Source organism: Pleurodeles waltl, chromosome 3_1 (genome assembly GCF_031143425.1).
Source record: "Pleurodeles waltl isolate 20211129_DDA chromosome 3_1, aPleWal1.hap1.20221129, whole genome shotgun sequence".
NCBI lineage: Eukaryota > Metazoa > Chordata > Amphibia > Caudata > Salamandridae > Pleurodeles > Pleurodeles waltl.
This window is the reverse complement of record NC_090440.1, coordinates 868,397,251-868,418,396: the sequence shown is the minus strand read 5'-3', so window position 1 is coordinate 868,418,396 and position 21,146 is coordinate 868,397,251. Positions and strand designations below refer to the sequence as shown.

The 21,146-nt window shown below is 44.2% G+C and overlaps 1 protein-coding gene across 4 annotated transcripts in view; it reads left to right on the top strand.

Annotated features, from left to right (window-relative positions):
- KIAA0319L (KIAA0319 like) overlaps positions 1-21,146 on the top strand; it is a 612,066-nt gene that overhangs the window by 534,921 nt on the left and 55,999 nt on the right. Inside the window, exon 21 of one of the 4 annotated variants that reach the window (XM_069223814.1) lies at positions 11,455-11,501. The exons of 2 other annotated variants lie outside the window; for them this stretch is intronic. In XM_069223814.1, coding sequence (XP_069079915.1) covers positions 11,455-11,486 — 32 coding nt within the window. In that variant the 3' untranslated portion in view covers positions 11,487-11,501. Of the gene's footprint in view, positions 1-4,090; positions 4,424-11,454; positions 11,502-21,146 lie in introns of those variants that run through there. One more of the 4 variants, XM_069223813.1, reaches the window with a different exon arrangement.

Sequence of the window (21,146 nt, the reverse complement as noted above, 5' to 3'; positions counted from 1 at the left end):
TTTGCCTGCCTTGGACAATCCAGATGCAGAGGTACTGGATGGGGGAGTGCCTTGTGCCCTGCACGGCTGGCGAGGGGAGAGGTGGGGCACCTAGAAACAGACTGCAGGGGGGAACTTGGGGACAAGTCTGGGAGCTCCCAACGGGGGGCCCGGTTTGTGACAGTCCTAGGAACAAGGGAGCACAGTTGATAGTTGTGGATCTGGGACAAGGTGTAAAGGGTTTTGGTCGGCTGGTCCTGTGCGTCAGAGGCACTCTCAGTGTTTGGTTAGACCTGCAGAGTGGGGGAGAAAAAGCAGACAATCAGGCCACTCTCTTGGGCACCCTCATCAATTCGTTCGTCCCTCAGGTGCAGGTGGTTGTTTTGCGGGGGTGTTGTCTTGACCAGACACAAACAAGCCGTGGTGTTTGCAACTGCTCCGGTACCCCGAGTATTGGTGCATGGCATCTCCTGGTGCACTTGGTGTCTCCAAACTTAATGGAGAGATGGGTCTGTTCTCCTGGAGCACTGTGAGCACCTCCTGGGTGGCTACTGTGTCTGTCGACCCGGTGATCAGCAGATTGGTGGACCAGATGTCACTGTTGGTGCCTGCAGGGAAGGAGCTCCTCTGCTGTAAGGGAGATGCTGGCTGTTTTTTGAAGCACTGGAAGCCCTCGAAGGCTTTTGGGAGATGCACAGCTGCAGGATGAGCCGGGTCCTGGCGATTGTCGGGACAGCAGCAGGTAGGGAGGGTTTGGTGCCAAAAGTTCAGGCTGATCTTCAGTTCTTGCATTTGACTGCTTGTCTTTGTCCTCCTTCTTTAGTCAGACTTATCTCATTTCTTGTGTCGGGGGCCACCTAAATACTGTATTTAGGGGCGTTAAGGGGAGAGTAGGGTAGTAGCCAATGTACTACTTACCTGTGGGGTGACTATACCCCCTATACGGCCACTTCCTGTGGGGAGTGAGCTTAACCCTGTCACAGAAATCCTAATTCCACCAAAAACAAGATGGTGGAACCCTTCCTCCATGGGGCACATCATGTAACCCTCCTTAGGTGTGTGACTAGCCTGGTCGTGCAACACGCCTACTTGCATATCTAATTTCCCACCTGTCCTGCTGCCAAATGGGCCTCAGGGCAGGGAATTGCAACTTCCAGGTCTGGGGGAAGCCAGGGTCGCATATTAAAGGAGGCTGGGACTTTAAAGTACCTCGCCTAGCCATCCTGCTGGAGGGGAGATAACACCTCCCTCCAGAGTAGGCATTGTTTCTGGCCTCTGAGAGCATGGGCTCTCAGCTCCATGGGGGTCAGAAGCTAGTCTGTGGTGGCTGGCTGATCAATACCAGTCAGCCAGCACAATGGAGGACCAGTAGGGTTTCAGGGGGTTCCTCTAAGGTGCCCTATGGGTGCATGTCATAATACATCCAATACTGACATCAGTATGCATGTATTAAGACGAGGTGTGTAATACCAAACAGCATAGGTTTCAGTGAAGCCATTATGTGGATGTGTAACTTGGAATGACCAGTGCCCAGTACATACCTTAAGATGGCTCCCTGTTCACTTGCAATATCTAGTGATCAAACTAGATATCACAGGGGCATAGCTGCTCATCTAGATTTGTCCTCACATAAAATATAATGCACCCTGCCTTAGGGCTCTAAGGCCTGCTGTGGTGTGACTTACATGTATTAGATGCAATGACTTGGGCATGGCACACAATGAGTGTGTCATGACATGTTTCTCTGATGGTTTTCACCATGACACACAGTCTGCCATATGAGACTGCATGCAATTTTTAGGGGGTCCCTTAGGGTGGCATAATACATGTTGCAGGCCATAGGGACCCTGTTTAGTACCCAGGCTGTTGGTACCAGGGGTACCATTTACTAGGTACTTACAGGGGTGCTAAATTGTGTGCCAGTTGTACACAATCCGACCTTTTACCTGGTTTTAGGGAAAAAGCACTGGATAGCTAGAACCCAGTGCACTTTCAATCGACAAACCTCAGTACCAGTGGCAAAAAAAGGAAGCGTGATCTTGTCAAAAAGGGAACTTTCCTACACTGATGCAAGATTTTCGGGAAACTCCTCTGTCCTAAAGAGACTGGCTCTCGAGATAAACATGCAGAAATCAATAGTGTCACTAGTGCAACACGTATCTTAGGGCCACAATGTAAACCATCGAAGGGAAAGAGAGGAGAGACTATTACCGATCAATAACAAATGCTACCTATCTACTACTAAACCATGACAAATCCAAAGCTCATCAAATATCACTGGTAGGCTCCATTGCTTCCTGCTTCTCTTTTGTGTCAAATGCCAGATACATATAAGGCCATTGTAGAAATGATCAGTGGTATCAGAAACTGGACAAAGAGATGCCAAACTGCATCTGACAGTAACAGCAAGACAGTCTGACCAACTGTTTCTTAATTACGGACTTATCCAGCAAGGCTTAGTCACGTCTAAACAATCCATTTCTGGATGGATTGTACCCTGCATTTCCTTACTGTACCAGGTAGCTTAAAACTGCTTCCTGGTAGAACTAAATCACGTTCAACTAGAAGGAAAGTAGCAACACCAGCCTGACTTAGAAATGTTCTCTTAACAGATTTCTGCAGGGTTGCCAATTGGAAATCAGTACACTCTTTCACAAAGACTGCAGCTTAAATTGAAATAAACAGGCTGATGCTAAAGTAGTTCAGACCACCTACAAATCTGTGTAGTTATGGATGAGTTACTAGAAACTGCCTTAATGTCCTCTTCTGTAATGTATTTAGTATGCCTGGGACTGATAATTGCTTGCTCATCTGTTTTGATGGTTATGGTTATCAGTGAAGATCCTATGAAGCAGGGAAAATGGTTACTTACTTGTAGTCCTGTTTTCAGCATCACAGGAATCTTCATTGAAGTCATAAATGACCCATCCACCTTCCTAGCAGGGTTATCTTTGACATTGAAAATAAAATAATGTAACTTTGGAATTTTACACCTAGAGTTTCCTCACTGTAAAAAAAGGACTGTCTCAGGGCAGTAGCTACCAGTGAGGTGTATCATGGATAGTGAAAACTCCTGGATTGTTTTTAAAGGTACAACTGTTTTCTCCATAACTTCATAAAGTAAGCCAGTCAGGGTGCATTTATGTACATCGATAAACAGTTTTTGCATGTTTTTTTTACATTTCAAATGCTACAATGTAGTTCTAAGTGAACTCTTTTCTGTATCAGTCCACATTTTGGAAACACTAACTTGCCTTGAATGGTCTTTTGAAGGGTGCTTCACCTAATATGAACATGGTCACCCTGTACACACTGCTATATAGACAAATATGGATTTAAAGTGTTCCGGACTCCACGCACACAGAGTGGAATTATCATAATGCTGATGATTTCAAAGAAAATTCCTACGATACTGAACCAAGGCTAAAACCATTCCTTCTACAGCATTGTAACTTCCATAGATTCGCTTGACTCATTAGTCTCCGTCGTCAAATGGGAACCCTTGATAGATATTGGGCCTGATTACAATCTTGGTGGATGGGGTTACTCAGTCACAGATGTGACGGATATCCCATCTGCATGTTACGATTCCATTGTATCCAGTGGAGATCAAAATATGGCTGATGGAATATCCGTCACGTTTGGGACGGAGTATTCCATCCGCCAAGAACGTAATCAGGCCCAGTGTTATTATATTAGTGTTCCATAAAGCATGTGGTTACGTTGAAATAGCTATTGACTGTGTAGTCTGACTACTTCATGTTATGACTTGAAATCTGGCCAGTCTGATTGCTGACTCAGTGAGCCGCACTCCACAAAGGTTCCAGCTGCCACATTTCCTACTGCATGTCTTTGTCAACTCAGCTTCATAATTCAACAGGTTATCCAATTTTCTAACTACTTAATGATTTTTTTTTTTTTTTACCAAAGGCTGTGCATTCACTCATGGTTCACCCTTCTCTTGATTTCTGACAGTGTTTGTCAATTTTTCACAGTAGCTAAGAAGACCTGAAATCAGTCCTGTTAAAAAAAAAAAAAAAAATGCTCTTTTGTGTGGGAAAGAACAACTTATATTGACAACAAGGACTCTACTTTTCTTGCCTTCACCCAGATCATTATCCTGACTCTAAAGCATGTGATATTTGTGGGCCACAAAACGCCTGGTTCAGTGCTCCAAGATCTTGTTAGCAGGAGCCAGAAAAAAGAACCGAAGGAGCTACAACTCAGAGAACATTATGGGATTCTGACGGACTGCAGTGTCAGTTTTTTAAACCGGGCATGTCTGCAGTCTACATGGCTGAGTTGCCGCACTCTTTCCTTTCCTTTAAAACAAGGCTGTTGAATTGTTTCTTTTTCTCCTCTTGTAGTTCCCCAAGTTACTTTTGTATATTTTAATGAGGTTGGACTTTTTTTTTTTAAAGAAAATAAATGAAGTTGGTCAAAGTAGACTTTTTAATAGGCTGCTAAATTAATGTAGATCATATGAGACGTTTTGGCTTTTCTAATGAAAGAATATCAAATATGTTTTCTTTGAAAAAGTGCCCCCAGTTCCAGCTCGTGGACCGAACAATTAATTTCCTGTTATTTCAGTGGAGATTGCCCTGACAGAGAACTAGAATTACAGAAAAGCAGCCATTCCTTCTTTGTTGAAGATCTGTGAGCAGTCACTCTATAGCAGAGCATGGTGTTTCACCCAGTTAGAGTTTCTCAGATGTCACAAAGTTACCTATAGATAGGTACAATCTTTTTACTTCATCTTCCAATAGCTGGTTAAGTCCTTTCAGATGAAATCCCTGATTGAGAAAAAGGAGATTGTCCATCTTTTGTGAATGACAGAAGGAAGAAGGTAAGTCATAACGGAAACTGGAGAACCAACTTTCTAGACATCTGAGGAAAAAACGGAGCAAGTCATCGAAGAAGTGCAGGACAAGCCTGAATGCAGATTACATTTAGGATGGAAACCAAGGAGGGGTTCAGGAGTGAACTGGGTGGGGTTTGACATGCTTTTGGATCCCTGACAAGATTAGCTGTATTGTTTCTCTGAGCGTTCCATGGGTAAGAACATCTCATGTATATCTTTGTGTGCAAGGTATCAATGCCGTCAACAAAAAGCTAGTGGTCCTCCAAGCGTTTAAGCATGGCAGGAGCAATATTGATTTTCGCCAGGAAACCACAGCTTGGCTTGAGATACTCTGAGAATTTGATCTTGTTATTTACATTTCTTTGCTTCTGCTAATACTAAGATGCTGAGGTGCCATATTATTTGCAATTCAAGCATATTTCCCGCTAAGAGATTGCTTTGGACGCTGGCAGGTACAATGGCTGCTCGTGAACTGCTTCTTGAGGGGGGAAAGCAGTTTCCTTGTTGGCCTTCAATAGTCCAGACAGGGACTGGAAGACATCTGTAGACACATGATAGAGAAATTGTTAAACTTGTTGAAGGAAAGTTCCCATAAAGTAGGTGGGCTAAAAGCTTGTAGTTGGCAAGATTAAGGATAAGGTGGACCAAATAGATGGGGGCACTGTAGTTCTTTCTGCAAAAGGCTGGAACTGACTGTCAGAGCTTGTTTTACTTGATGCCTGGAGGTTGCCATCTCAGGGGGAGGTTGAATTTTTCTGTTTGCAGCCCTTAGGACATGTGTTAGCAATGATTGGATCCTTATGTATCAGAATCTGCGTGCACACATTCAAGATTTCATGCCTAGAGATCAGTGGCAGGAATGTGTGTTACAGAAGCCAGTTAACACAACAGTTAACATGGTATGAGGAGCCTATTTGACTATACACCAGTGGTTTGTAGGTGAGGATGGGAGGCAGTCAACGAGATAAAGGATCCTTAGTAGCACTTTAATGAATCTCTTCTCAGGGATCCTATCTGTAAGAAGGAGATTTTCTCCCAAATTAAGGAGTTCCACCTATTCAGCAGTGATGGGAATTTTGTAAGACTGCAGTGTGGAGGCCTATTTCACTTGTATCAAGTTTGCAGGATTAAACAAGATCTAGGAGGGAATAATTCAAAACCTGCAGCAGAAACAAAGGAAATCTGAAGTACAATATACACAGTCCCTAGTGCAAAAACCCTAGTTATAAATCCTTGCAGTGCAAGGTCAGTTAAGGCATCTAAAGCTTAATAATATGAAATATACTCTGGCAATAGTTGCTCAAAAGTACTATCAAAGAGGTAAAAAAAAAGTGGATGGTTGCATGTGTACAAACTTAAGGAAAGTTCAGTCCATTATTGTGATCACTAGAGAGTAAAGTAACAGGACACAAGAATGAAAGAAACAACGGGCATTACTTTCAATAGCTCATATTTAGAGGAAGGGCTTGATTTAGATGTGATGGAGAAATATGTCAAAGGGGCGGGATTAGACAAGTTGACAGAGGAACAGTGGGTATATATCAGTTGCCTGATCTCTGTGGATGAGGTGAGTAAATATATCTAAACTCTGTTAGGGATGTCACTGAGGATCTAAGAAAACACCCTTCTCTTTCTGTAAAGCTTTGTGGCCTGGCCTGGTGGACATTGTATTTAGGCTACATAATGGCGTTGCTTTATTGAGAGATGGCCCCAAATTGTCTATCCTCTTGCAAAAGATCAGACACAGAAGAATGTAGCTCCTACTTAACCTGTATTTCTTATGAATATGGATGCTAAGATTTTTACAAAGGTTTTGGTTCCTGAACTAAATGACTTGATTCCTCAATTGATTCATTCACTCATAGGACACAAGTTAGGGACAATACTAAGAAAGTGGCACATTTTATAAGTATAGCAACACATGAAAGAAGGAGATGATGTTTTTGTCTTTAGATGGTGAGGAAATGTTCTACATAGTCAACTGATAATTTCTAAGCAAGTGTATATGTGCTAGGACAGTGTTTCTTAACCTATGGTCCATGGACAACGGGGGGTCCGCGACTGCTTATAAAAAGAAATAATAAAAGATTAATAAAGTAACTATACATAAAAAGCAAAATGGAAGTTTAAAAATTATCAAAACATGCTGTACATGTGAAGGACTTTAAAATTGGAGGCTCAAAATTAAGTAGGTATCCTTAGCATAATTTGTGGTAGCAGTGCACGTACAGTAAACAGAATCACACCATCACTCCTATTTCTGGGTGATTGTGGGGTGAAAAATTGTAAGGGAAGGAAAGCGTGACCATAGGCAAGTTGCATCAGAAATGGAAGATGCCATTACGAACGAGTACAGTGGTTACGAAATAGCACTAGGATGTCACAGCATGAACAAATTACAACTGGGTATTTGAATTTTTGTCACGTTGCTTTATTCATGAGTTTATGACACATTATCTTTTGTAAGATGAACAATTCTCAAATTTGAAACTGTAATTTTGGTCTGAAGAAGTTCCATGTTTTCTGGGACAAAACAGATTGGCTATGTTCTTCTCCATATTGTGAAATGAAATAAAGGATATTTTGTACCTAAATATGATTTATTGGGTTTTTGGACTTTCTCTTTTACTCACCAGATATTGTTGGATATATTGCTAGATGATGAACAATTAAATTATTGTTAATTTAGGGTGTTCCCCTCTCAGCCTTTTCCAATATATGTCTCTTATGGTTTTTAGAAAGGTTAAACCTGAGAGTTGGGCACCTACTGTCTTGGAATGACCTTGAATGTGGTGACATGGTACACAACCATTCAAAGCAGTAGCTTTAGTAGTGTAAGATTTGATAGGAGAAGCCCTGTTCTTCATTGAGGAAGCAGTCCTTCTCAGGATTGTTCAGAGTCAGTGATGCTGTTGCCCGATGCAAGTCTCTTCCTCCTCCTCAGAGCTGATCCTGTTTCTTAAAAAAAATAAGCCATAGTTTCTATCTTCATCTAGAGATCTGTCTCAGATTGATGCCTTTCGCTGGGGCGTTTTGACCGCTTCAGGGTTGACAGTCCACCTTCCAGGTTCTTGCAAGTCTGCAGTAGACCCTTTGGCTTTGCCACACGACACCTCACTGCTTCCACATAAGTCATTGTCATTCACATCACCGGCTCACTTATCCTTGATGTTTCCAACATTGTCCCCAGGCTGCTTTTGCCTTGCTTTTACCCTTGAAGATGGCTGAAATTTTCAAGTAGTCCGAGAAAAGGTAAAAAATATTTTTTGAGAGCCAGCCTCTTGATGACCCATTCGTCCAGATCCCAGACAGAGTCCTGTGGAAGAACACATTGGCTTTGGTTCAGAAGAATGCCCAGTCTGGGTTTTTGGCACATGAAGGGGGATGATTCGGAAGCTAAGATTTTCTATCCTTATCACGCACATGCTGTAGTCTAACTACATATCCAAAATACCCGTGGCTTGATGTGTGCTGTGATGATGTCCTTATCCTTCAGGCTCTTCATCTGAGGAAGTTTGTACTCCACTCCTATTTTGCATACTTCAGGGAGGCACATGATTTTTGCCTTTTCCATTCACTGAAGTCATAAGGAGATTGCTCAGCATCATAAACCCGGCCACCTGATCCTAGATTCTTGTTGACCCATCCTTCTCTGAAAAGTAGGTGGTTCAGTCATCTACTGCAAAATTAAACCCCAGTGCCTGTTCTACTGTGCCCCTAGACTGAGTCCAAAGTCTTAACTCCACGGGGCACAATGTTCTCGCTACAGGCATTCTAGCTCTAAGCACTACTAAATGTCATGTGCCTCCTAGGATGGCATATGAATGCCCAGTGGGAAATGATGAAGCTGGCTTTGTTCAGTTTTTCAGAGCACATAAAACATTTGTTTTCCAATCTCATTAAAGACGACCTGGACTGCTCAAAACTGATTCTGAAATGTGGATTATATTCTGCTGACATAAGGCCCCGTTCTGCATCTACAATGGTTACTCTTGGGAGCCATACTTTAATGTGGTCCACTGAATTATCAGGGGATGTCCAGACTTCCTTAGTGGAAATGAACAATACAAAAGGGAAGAGGGGGATTTGTAAAGACCCTTTACAGGTATGACTTCCATAAAAACTGAATATACCACATAACTGAGCTGGTATGCTCTAGCAAAAGAAAGGCAACTTAAATGCTTCCTACGAATGGGAGTTCATGCAATTTAATCCCATACAGTGGTGTAAAACTTTTTATGTAAAAGCATGTAATTCTTCACCCATGCTAATTGATATGTTTCCTCCTCCGTGGTACTCCTTTGTCAGTACGATCAGAGTTCTAAATGGCTTCACCCAGACGTTTTGGAGTTATTTTTATGGGTGTGCTAAAATTTGATAATCTTCAAATGCTAATATGCAAGATGAAAAATAATTGTACTGGTTGTGCTGTCCACATAATGACTCTGCATACGCGATTGAAAAATGAGTGATGGGAGACTCCTCCCTTATAGGATTGCTATACAGTAATAAGAGATCTAATTGCTTCCCCCAGGTGGCACAGGTAGTGATCAAAATATGGAGGCACATCAGCGCATGGGAATGTGGGGTACCTTCACTGACATGACACCTCTATGGCAAGGCACAATTCTCCAACAGGTAGCCTGATTGGAAGGATTTGGGAGATGGGATCTAATAGGTGTTACATTACTAGGCGACAAATGGGTCCCAGTTAAAATCCTTTTAGGAACTACAGCATTAATACCATCTTCATCATAAGCAGTTCCACAAATACCTACAATTAGGACACTTTCTGTTGCCGTTTATCAGATCATTAGAAGCGCTACTCGAATTCACCCCATTAGAGGGCAAGCTCCTACAAGGAGATATGGGTGATCATAAAATATCCAGGCTATATTGATCTTTGATAATTAACAGTCCACACACACTGAAGTCTTTGATACGGTCCTGGGAGAGGGATGTCAGAGAGAGATTGGTGACCCACCTGGATCAAATGTCAAGATCCAAGTTTTATAGACAGTCTTTACAATCAATGGACGAAAACATATTGGTGAATCCAGGTGAATTTAGGACTTTGACCAAAGTTACTCCAGAGAATGTTGAGAGTTAAGACATGTACAAGAGGAAAATGTCCTTAGCCCCATGCAAGCTCCTACATCATCTTACCATACCTCTAGTTACTGTCAAGTAAGTCTGTCCATTTTTAGTTATTACAGATTACATATGTTTTCATGTGGGCAAATATTGAGATACATTATGACAATCCAAATTTCTACATTAGCTTCAATAGTAAATCAATAATCGCAAATGAATTTATCTACCACAGTTATGGGAGAGGGATAACATAGCCTTAGATGATGATGACTGGGTAAGCAATACAGTCACCTCGTGAGGGGGGCTATTCCCTCATGCTTACCCATGATACAACTAAAACACCTTTATAGAGCATACTTTACCAGACAACACCTCTGGCGAATGGGTGTGATAGCTTCACCACATTGCCTCCGTTTTCAAGGATCAGAAGGTACATTTATATATACAGTGTGAAAATGTCCTGCACTGAAGCCGTTCTGGAAGGGGGTCACAGGATATCTTAGTGCAGTCCTCTCGCACACCATACCTGTTGCTGGGTCTCACTGTAGCGGAGAGGGATATAGCCTGAGTACGGAAATCGGAACTACCTCCCATGTTGAGTGTCTGGAAACAAGGCCTAGACCACTGTATGGGTTTAGAGATACCTGTATATCGGACAAGGGGCTGCCCTACATAAAAGATTTTGCAAAAATGGGCAGACTGTAGGGGCATCTCCCTACCCCTGATTCGTTCTTCTCAGTCGGACATAGATGATATGAATGTTAGTGTAGCAGACATGCCTCATGTGTATGCAACAGCCAACTAAAGAATATTCACAGATACTCTGTGATGGTGGGGAGGGGGGGGGGCTGGAAACATGCAGTTAATGTTTAGTTATATCATTTCATGGTTAATGTGATTATATGCCATTATTTTCTGGCTTCACTGAAACTTGTTGGAAATGCAATAAAAATGTTATTTAAAAAAATGATGGTACTAGGAGAAATTTGATAATGATTGTCTTTCTCACATACCTAACTGGGTCAACATGTTTCAGCCCTACATGGTCACAATTCATCCCTGGGCTTTCTTCAGGACTGCGAGACCCTCGCCATTCACCTCAGAAAAAGCTGGAGTCTCCTTTTTTTAAATGGGGGGGGGGGGCAGAGCTAACTGTCTTCACCTGATTTGCCATATTTTGACTCATAAAATGAGGGGGACAAACTATATATATCTATTGTTGTTTCAATGTAATTGAATGCTGTATTGTACACTGTGCTCCAGTAGCATTGTCTGCTGATGGTTCCCAGTCTCAGGGGGAAGGATCAAGCCTGTGAATATATGAAAAATGTCTGGCTGGATAAGTAGACATTTGTATTCTTAGGTTAGAGGTCAGGGATTGACAGATGCTACTGCCTCAGTTCTTGCAGTATGTACTTTCAGAGTGTAGCCCTACCTTGTTTGATACAAACAATTATTAGTGTAATTGGCCTTTTGAAGATTACAGATTTCCCTAATGTGTCTCCATTGTTTTGTTTCAGGCAGTTTGAGGAGCAGTGATAAAGAGAAGTAGGTAGTGTAGTCAAAACAGTCGGAGAAATGATAATCCTGATGGGAGCTACGCATCTTGGTCTGATACTGTATATAATTTGATAGAGCATGTAAATGAATAGATTTAAATGTCTTTAAGAGTGAATGACAAAGAATTTGATTGTATAGAGTGTTCAGCTGGTTACTGTATATATCAACAGTGTGTTCATGTTGATAGATGTTTATCGTAGATTTAACCCAATCAATTGTGTGAACCTTAGGACCAAATGGGCATATTACTTGCCATGTTTTCATCTTCCTGTGGGCAGCGATCCATTGGGAGTGGGAGAAAGCATGTTATAGGGTCACTTGGTGGTCCAAAGTTAGTCATTAAGTAATTTACATCATAACAAACCCCATGTCTAAAATGTAGGTAGCAGCTTAAGACTGTCATACATGGGTTACTGAGAGAAAATGTTAAATATGGTACAGCTGTTGGAAAGCACACTGCTTAAGAGAAAATAAAGGGTTTTTTTGTTCAATTTTTTTTTGTCATTTAAGTACGACCAGGGTACCACATCACTTTACCAAATGCAAAGAGAAGTACAAAAACAACCTCTGCCCCATCTGTATGCAAAACATTAATACATGTGACACAAAAAGAAACGGTCCAAAGCAAAGTTCATGCTGAGGTCGTAGTTCTGCATACTCATTTACAGAAGTGACACCCATTAGGCACAGACCCCAATCGAAAACTCATTCACCCTCATCCCCCAATCTTCCCGCCCCCATCATACAGTGGCCGGGCATCCGGGGGCTCCAGGAGCTCAGCAAGCATTCCCGCCCAGACCTGCAGGTCATCTATCAACTTCTTGGCCCTACAGTTTCGTCTCATAATGCTCTCCTCAGCCACTGCCCACTCAGCCATATCTCTCAGCTAGACACTTTCAGGCTCACTGGAGACAACCACCTGATAGCTACTCTTCACTTTACGAGTACTAAACCCAGAAGGAGGAACTTCCTACTCAACTTTTTCTTTTTGGCTGCGGGTATCATCCCCAAAAGGTACTGCCCCACATCTCTGGGAACAGACCACCCTGTGACTGCATTCCAGGGCTCCAGAATGGTCCGCCAGTAGGTATCTAAGTCAGGACACCCCCATATCATATAAATAAAGTCTGCTTCCTATCTGGCACGGTGGGGACAGGAGGAGGTACGCTTTGAGTAAATTGCATCCAGCATAGTTGGGGTGAGGTACACCTGATAGGCAACATTGTATTGGATCAGTTTGAACCTTAAATTTATCCAGTATTGGATCTTTCATTAATTCACATGCTTGAATCATCCCCGTCGTCGAAGTGGGAGTCCCACGGTACATAAAATAGCAATAATTAACAAATAATTATTTTTTGCCGTAGGCTATAATGGAGACACCAATTGCTCATATAGTCTATCCATGTCCTTTTGTGAAAAGGACCCAAACCTGCCTGCTGTCCAATCAGACACCAGCACCCTCTAGAACCTTCTCCAGAGAAGCTCCCTTCCTCAGATTTTCTACCGCACGTCATGTGAAGGGAGTCTCCCTGAGCTCTGCTCAGTTTTTCTTCTACTTCAGAAATTTTTTCTCTCAAAAGAATTGAAAATATGTCGGATTCTTCTAGAAAAGGCCTTTTCCACCCTTGCAAGACCTGTGGAAAGAAAAGGCTCCATGTGGATGATCCACATAAAGACTGCTTGTATTGTCTCTACCCACAACACCAGGTTAAGGACTACAAGATATGTTGCACCTTCTCCACAAAAACCCTCAGAGACCATGAGGGTAGGCTCCTGTCTTGGTTACAGGCTAAATCCTGTACTTCAGGTGAGGAGAGTGGGTCAGAGAGGCCACATAAAAGGTCCAAATCTGAGGACCTGGGCCACACAGAAAAATCTAGAAAGAGGCAGAAATTACATCATGGGAAGGGCTTACAGACTTCAGTCTCCTCTGAGCCTTCCTCTCCTCTTCAGAAGAAGGAGTCCTACCGTCTCTCTCCTTCTTCAGAGCCTTCTACTTCTGGAAAAGTGACTCTTAAAATCAGATCGACAACACCACCGTCGACGACAATGACGGTACTAACAACTACCGTCTCCACTATATCGTCAACGAGACCGTCGTCAGCGTCGACTACTCTAACATCGACGGTAAGGGCTCCTATCCCCTCTCTCAAACCTCCGTCGACGAGTACACCATTGACACCGAAAACATTGTCTCTTTTAACACCGTCGACTGCCCCGTCGACTATAATGTCAACGATGCCAATGTCATTGGCTGTTTCACCGTCGACGGGGACACCGTCAAAGAAGTCGGCGGCGGCGAAGAAACCACCATCGACGACACTACCGTCGACAAGACCATCATCAATGGAAAAATCAGTACCGTCCACGGCTTCGTCAACTTTCACACCATTGACGACTGCACTGGTGCCTGTTAGGCAGATAGAGGCAACTCCTACCTCTTCCAGGTCTCCAGATCTCCGAGCCAAGGTCAGGATCACATCTCTGCCCACACCAGACATTTATCCAATAGACACATCTCCAAGCAAAGTGTCAACTTTAGTACCCAGTCATCTCCTTGACTGGGAAGAATCTGATGAAGGTCCATTCAGAGATGCACACAGCCCCTCACAGCTCCACGTATCAAGAAGAAGAGGATGAGTATGACCAGTACCAACCATACTACTCTCATCAGGAACACTATTACCAACCAAGAGAGCCTCAGTATAGAGACTCTATACAGATGCCTTCCTCCTTAATCCAGGATTTACAATCTATGCTACAGGATTATAGGAGAAGGTTCCCAGTGGCAACAGAAGATCAGCCACCACCGCCAGTCTCTCCAGTGACACCAATCAATGTCCCTCCTCCTCCAGCTACTCCAAGAATGACATCCCACTCGGTGTTAGCTGCACCCCCTAGAGAGGAAGGTTCCACTTCAGGGGAAGAATAAGAAGAGGAAGGAGAAATTTCTACCCGCAACATCCTACTGAGGCCCCCACTCCTTCTCCACCACCTCCTCGCCCCTCTGATTCTCCACCCGAGGACATAGGTGGTTTCCATAATCTTATGGACAGAGCTGCTGTACGCTTTCACCTTCCAACATCTGTCTCCCAGTCAGAATGTTTCCTACATGATTTTAAGGAGCAGTCAAAGTCTGTAAGGTCCATTCCGATTATCGATTTTATATGGAGCGAAGATACAAAGATTATGCGCAGCCCGGCTACAGTTCCACCAGTCCCGCAAAAACTGGACCAGAAATACAAGGCAACCCAAGACTCTCCGGTATGTCTTGCTGGCCATCCAAAGCCTGACTGTTATCTCACAGGCTGCTCAAAGGCGCGCCAAAAACCCATCGACGCCTGTCTCTACTCCTCCAGACAAAGAAGGACGGAGATTGGATAATATAGGCAAAAGATTCTTCTCTATGTCAGCAATCAAAGTCAGAGCAGCAAATTCTTTGGCAATCCTGGGTCGTTATGACCGCCAAATGTGGTCGGACATGCAACCTTTCTTGGACCTCATCCCTGAAAGTAAGCAAGCAGAGGCACGGAAGATCCTCCAAGAGGGCGAGCGTACGTCGGAAGAAATAATCGACTGCGCTCTTGATATAGCCTCTACTGGTTTTCATCAACTAGCAGGTGCCGCTGTCTTACGCCGCCAAGGTTGGCTCAAAGCCACATCTTTCAGGCCGGAAGTGCAGTCCCGGATCCTCGACATGCCTTATGGCGAATCTCTCTTTGGCAAGCACGTAGATGACGCGCTCCAAGCCATCAGGACTGACACGGACACTGCCAAGTCCCTAGGTACCCTGCAGTACCGGAAACAGCCCTTTCGGGGTGCTAGAGCAAGAGGTTTCACCTCATTTCGAGGTTCCTTCCACAGGCAATACCAACAATCCCAGTATAGGCCTTCCTACCACCAACAGTACAGGCAATCATCTACTGCTTCCTATGCCAGACAGGGAGGTAAACGAAGACAAGGTTCACAATACAGAGATCAACCCAGAAAACAATGATCTTCTCCAGTCACCGGCTATGCTCCCCCAATGCCCACACCATCAGCAAATAGGAGCAAATATTTCCAACTACATCCAGGAGTGAAAGAAAATAACATCAGACAGATGGGTGCTGGATATAGTGACAAGAGGTCATACCCTGCAATTCATACAAAAGCCACCTCATCACCCACCAAGATCAGGCAGATCTCTTCATCTTCGTCTGCTTCAAGGGGAGGTATTCAGCCTGCTTGCCAAAGGAGCTATAGAGGCAGTTCCAGTACAACAACGAGATCTCGGATTCTACTCCCGTTTCTTCCTCATAAGGAAGAGGTCAGGGGAGTGGAGTCCTATACTAGATCTCAGGAAACTCAACAAGTTCCTTCGGAAGCAATCTTTCCGGATGATCACACTATCTGATATCCTGCACCTCCTCAATCCTGGAGATTTTATGGCAAACTCTAGATCTCCTGGTCGCCTACTTCCACATACCAATACACCAAAAACATTGCAAATATCTCCGCTTTACGGTAGCCGGTGCCCATTATCAGTTCAAAGTCCTACCATTTGGTCTCAGATCAGCTCCAAGAATCTTCACGAAATGCCTTGCCCCAGTCGCAGGTTTCCTCCGAAGCAAGGGTTTCCAGGTGTTCCCATACCTGGACGACTGGCTCATAAAAGCTCTGTCATCTCTACTAGCTTCCAAAGCGACGAACGCCTGCTTAAAATTATTCCACAGTTTGGGTCTAACAGTGAATCTACAGAAGTCAGTCATGCTTCCCTCATGCAGAAGAGTTTTCCTGGGAGCAGAATTAGACACTATCCAAAACAAGGCATATCTCACTCCAGCAAGGCAGCAGAAGCTAACCCACTTGGCTGTCAGAATCTCCACAAAAGAGTTCGGTTCATTACAACTGTTCAAGTCGCTCCTGGGCATGATTTCCTCGGCCATAGTCCTAGTACAGCTAGCAAGACTCAAAATGAGGCCGCTGCAAGAAGAACTGCAACTCCAATGGACCCAGTCGCAAGGGTCCTTCGACGACTTGATAACTATTACACCAAAAATTCGGCAGGTGTTGAAATGGTGGGCTCACACCAACCACCTCTCCCAAGGTCTTACTTTTCTAGCACCAATAACAGACTTTGTCATCACCACAGACGCCTCCTTGGAAGGATGGGGAGGCCATTTGCAGGACATGCGCATTCAAGGCAGATGGTCCAAGCTCCAAAAAGAAATGCACATAAACCTGTTAGAGCTGAAGGCGATCCATCTCACGCTCAAAGCTTTTCTGCCACGCATTGCAGGGTCCTCAGTGTTAGTCAGAACGGACAACACAACAAGTATGTTTTACATCAACAAGCAGGGAGGAACAAGATCCCTCTCCCTCTCAAGAGAAGCTCAGTCTCTTTGGGACTGGCTCACACTGAACAACGTCCGCCTCAGGGTGGAGCACCTGCCTGGGGTCAACAACTCCCTAGCGGACTCTCTCAGCAGGACAGACGACAACTGCCACGAGTAGGAACTCAACCAGAACATACTCGACGGCATCTTCCAACGATGGGGTCGGCCGATCCTAGACTTGTTTGCCACCAACCTGAATGCCAAATGCCAGTTTTACGCCAGTCGATACCCACTCCCAGGGTCGTACGGAAATGCTCTTTTGATGAGATGGTCCGGGATCTTTGCACACGCTTTTCCCCCCATCCCTCTGATTCCCAGGCTCCTCAGGAAAATGAAGTCCGAATGCTGCAGGATCATTCTTATAGCCCCCAAATGGCCCAGACAGTACTGGTACACGGAGCTCCTATTCCGGTCCGTGGCCAATCCAGTCCGCCTCCCTTGCAACCACAATCTTCTAACGAAGAATCAGGGTCTTATCCTACATCCCGACCCAGCTTCACTACAATTGCATGCTTGGCTCCTGAGTCCAGAGAATTTCATGATATGAACATCGATCAGGATTGTAGACTAATATTATCTAGGGCACGAGCAGAGAGCACAAATAAGACATACAAACTCAAGTGGAAGAGATTTTGTGTTTGGTGCTCTCAGAACAATTTTCACCTGTTTCAAGTTAACCCTGAGCAAATTCTTTCTTACTTGCTCTCTCTCTCCAAAGCTGGTCTTTGCCACGCATCAGTCAAGATTCACCTAGCAGCTATAGCCTCATATAGACGATCGGCTGAGATGCCATCTATCGGCTCATCCAGAATCATTAAGCAGTTTATGAAAGGGATTTTCCGCACTTTTCCCCCGGTGCGGCTACCTCCGCCAGAGTGGCACCTTAATATTGTCCTTTCCCAGCTCATGAAAGCTCCTTTCGAGCCCATTCATAGGGCGAAACTCAAGTACATCACTTGGAAAGTGGCAACCTTGCTCGCTCTCACCTCTACCAGGAGAGTCAGTGATATACAGGCGTTCACTACTAAAGAACACTTTTTAGTTTTTTCTGAAGACTTCATTATGCTCAGAACCAACCCCAAATACATTCCCAAGGTGCCATCTTCGTTCCATCTCAATGAACCTGTGATACTACGAACCTTTTTTCCAAATCCTACTACGATCGCAGAGAAAACTCTACATTCTTTGGACATCAAACAATGCCTCAAATTTTATCTTCAAAGTACCAAACAAATCAGAAAATCAGACCAACTCCTAGTATCTTATTCTCTTGGACGACAGGGAACAGGAGTAACCAAGGCCACTATAGCCCGATGGATTTCCTCTACAATCCAATTCTGTCACACCAAGGCAGTAAGACCGCTGACTAGGCGTCCGAGAGCCCACTCCACGAGAGCAGTCTCCACATCGGCTGCTTTGTTTCAGGGTCTGCCCTTGATAAGATATGTCAAGCTGCGACATGGAAAACTACGCACTCCTTTACGCAGCACTATTGTTTGGAGTCATCACAAAGAACCGACTCTCTAGTAGAACAAGCTGTTCTACGCCACCTCTTTCATTAAGGTGAGACCTTTCCTGAGTTATATAAAAATGGTTTGAAATGCAAATAACCGTGATTTCTATTGTGCTTCTATATGGATATGTGTGTGTGTATGTATGTGATGTATATATGTATATATATATATATATATATATATATGTGTGTGTGTGTGTATGTGTATATCAGCATTTACAACACGAATGTTCAGTATATGTGTACATGTACTTAGAAGTATCTATATTCCTCTGAAGCTCACGATGAAAAATGTATGAGTTAACTATTTATATTGGAGATAGAGGGTCTTCATGCTCGCACCCTCCATCCACGTTGGATATAATGTTTTATCAACAGTACTGCTGACTATTCAGATTCAAGCATGTGAATTTATGAAAGATCCAGTACTGGATAAGAAAACAAGTTACTTACCTGTAACTACAGTTATCCAGTATTGGTATCTTTCATAAATTCACATGCGACACACCCTCCTCCCCTTTGATGCTCGCATTTCCTCTCAGGTTATAATTTTTCACTCTCGTGCTGGAAAATCTGCGGAAGGGAGCTTCTCTGGAGAAGGTTCTAGAGGGTGCTGGTGCCTGATTGGACAGCAGGCAGGTTTGGGTCCTTTTCACAAAAGGACATGGATAGGCTATATGAGCAATTGCTGTCTCCATTATAGCCTATGGCAAAAACAAAATATTTGTTAATTATTGCTATTTTTTGTACCGTGGGACTCCCACTTCGACGACGGGGATGATTCAAGCATGTGAATTTATGAAAGATACCAATACTGGATAACTGTAGGTACAGGTAAGTAACTTGTTTTCTTGTGGGTGTCCCCTTAAGTCCTTCATGTATACCCTCCCATTCTTTAGCCTAAAGAGGGGTCCCTAGAGCCTCGTGCTAACTATCGTGAACTGGCAAAGCACTCAGAGGTATCTCCTCCTGCAGGGCTCTATAGACATGCTTGATCAATTTCTGCCCCCAGCCATATTCTGCAACGTTACCAAAGTCTGAGATTCCTGAGGGGCATTCAGGAAGGAGGGCCTTATCCGCGGGGCTGTCGCTGCTATCGTAGCAAATTGTAAAAACTGACCAGTCCCTAAGGCAATCGATTCTACTGCATCAGCCAAGGTGATGAATCTGTCATTGGGGTACAGGTCTCGCAAGGCGTCACACCCACCCTTCTCGCCACCTTTCTGTTGACATCCTCCGTGCTTTGAGCGCAAATTTGCGCAGCATCCAGATACCCATATCTGGAGCATACAGAGCCCTACGGAGGACCTGATGGACCACCTTTCCCCAGGCCCTACTTGCCTGACAGACCACAAACAGCATAGACTCCGGATCCCTGCCTCCAACATCAAGATCTCAGGCAAGGGAACACTACCACAGGTACCATGCACAATTTTCGGTCTCAATCATCAACTTCATCAAACCAGTGCTCCGCGTGCTGTAATTGAACCACCAGGTACTAAAGATCCAAGCATAGTAATTCAGGTCCAGCCCCCTGCCCTCCCCCCCCCCCCCCCACCTCTTCCTCATCCAAGGGCTCTTAAGGGTCGCCAGAGTAACCTTCTTTTGACCAAGGCCCATAAGAGTTCAACTACCAATTTATCCAGCTCTACAAAATAATTCTGGGGAATTTCAAACAGCACCCCCTTAAAAATATGCAAGCAGTGTGGCGGAATAATCATTTTCACTAACGACACCTTGCCCATCGTGACAACCGGAGTGTATTCCACAACTTCACTGTGGGTTTCAGCCCCTTTAGTACCTTTCCTATATTTAGAGTCTCAGATGTCACTGTCCCATTGGCATTTCTGATCCCTAAATAATGGGCACTAGTCACCTCCCTGGGAAAGCCCAGACGAGGAAGATCCTGCACCTGTCTGCCCGCCAACTCCACTAACGGGAACAGCTTTGATTTGATCCTGTTAACATTTAGCCCAGATACTTCACCAAATTCAGACGGAACATCAAGCATGATAGGGACTTGAGGTATGCTGGCTGTCACAGGTATACCAAGGCATTATCTGCATACAAGGAGACCACATGTGTGATATCTCCTATCTGAATAGCCCGCTCCTGCAATGAATTACGCAAATAACACACCAGTGGCTCCATCGCCAACGTTAAAGGCAGGGGTGATACAGGGCAGCCCTGTCTAGTCTCCATATGCAAAGAAAAGCAGAGCAACACTGAACCACCCACTCGCACCAGTGCCATAGGGGTACTGTAGAACAGTTGCACCAATTTTATTTAGCGCTCCCCTATGCCCACTTTCCATAGACCTTCCACAGAAAGTCCCATGAAAGGGAGTCAAAGCTTTTTCTATATTAAGCAGCACCAGACCGTATTGGGCAGCTTTCAACAGAGAGGTATGCATAACAAGGGACAGTCTTCCTGTCCTGCTTGGTATGAAGCTACACTGGTCTTCATGCAGCACTGTGGCAAATGCTCCAGTAACCTAGATGCTAAGATTTTACTGAGGATTTTCCCATCCGCATTTGACATTGGGAGGCCTCTGCAAATGTATGGCTCTCTCTTGTCTTTCCTTCAAGGTGAAAAAGAGCTGGAAGCGGTGACACCATTGGTAGAGTGTTGTTTTTTAGCAGAAATTCTGGTATTGGCTTAAAGTCCCTTCTCTTTTTCCGCACAGCTGTGGCCAGGTCCTGGAACAGTTCTGCCTTTTGACCGTTAAATATGATGGCACCCTAGGTGCTTGCAAGAG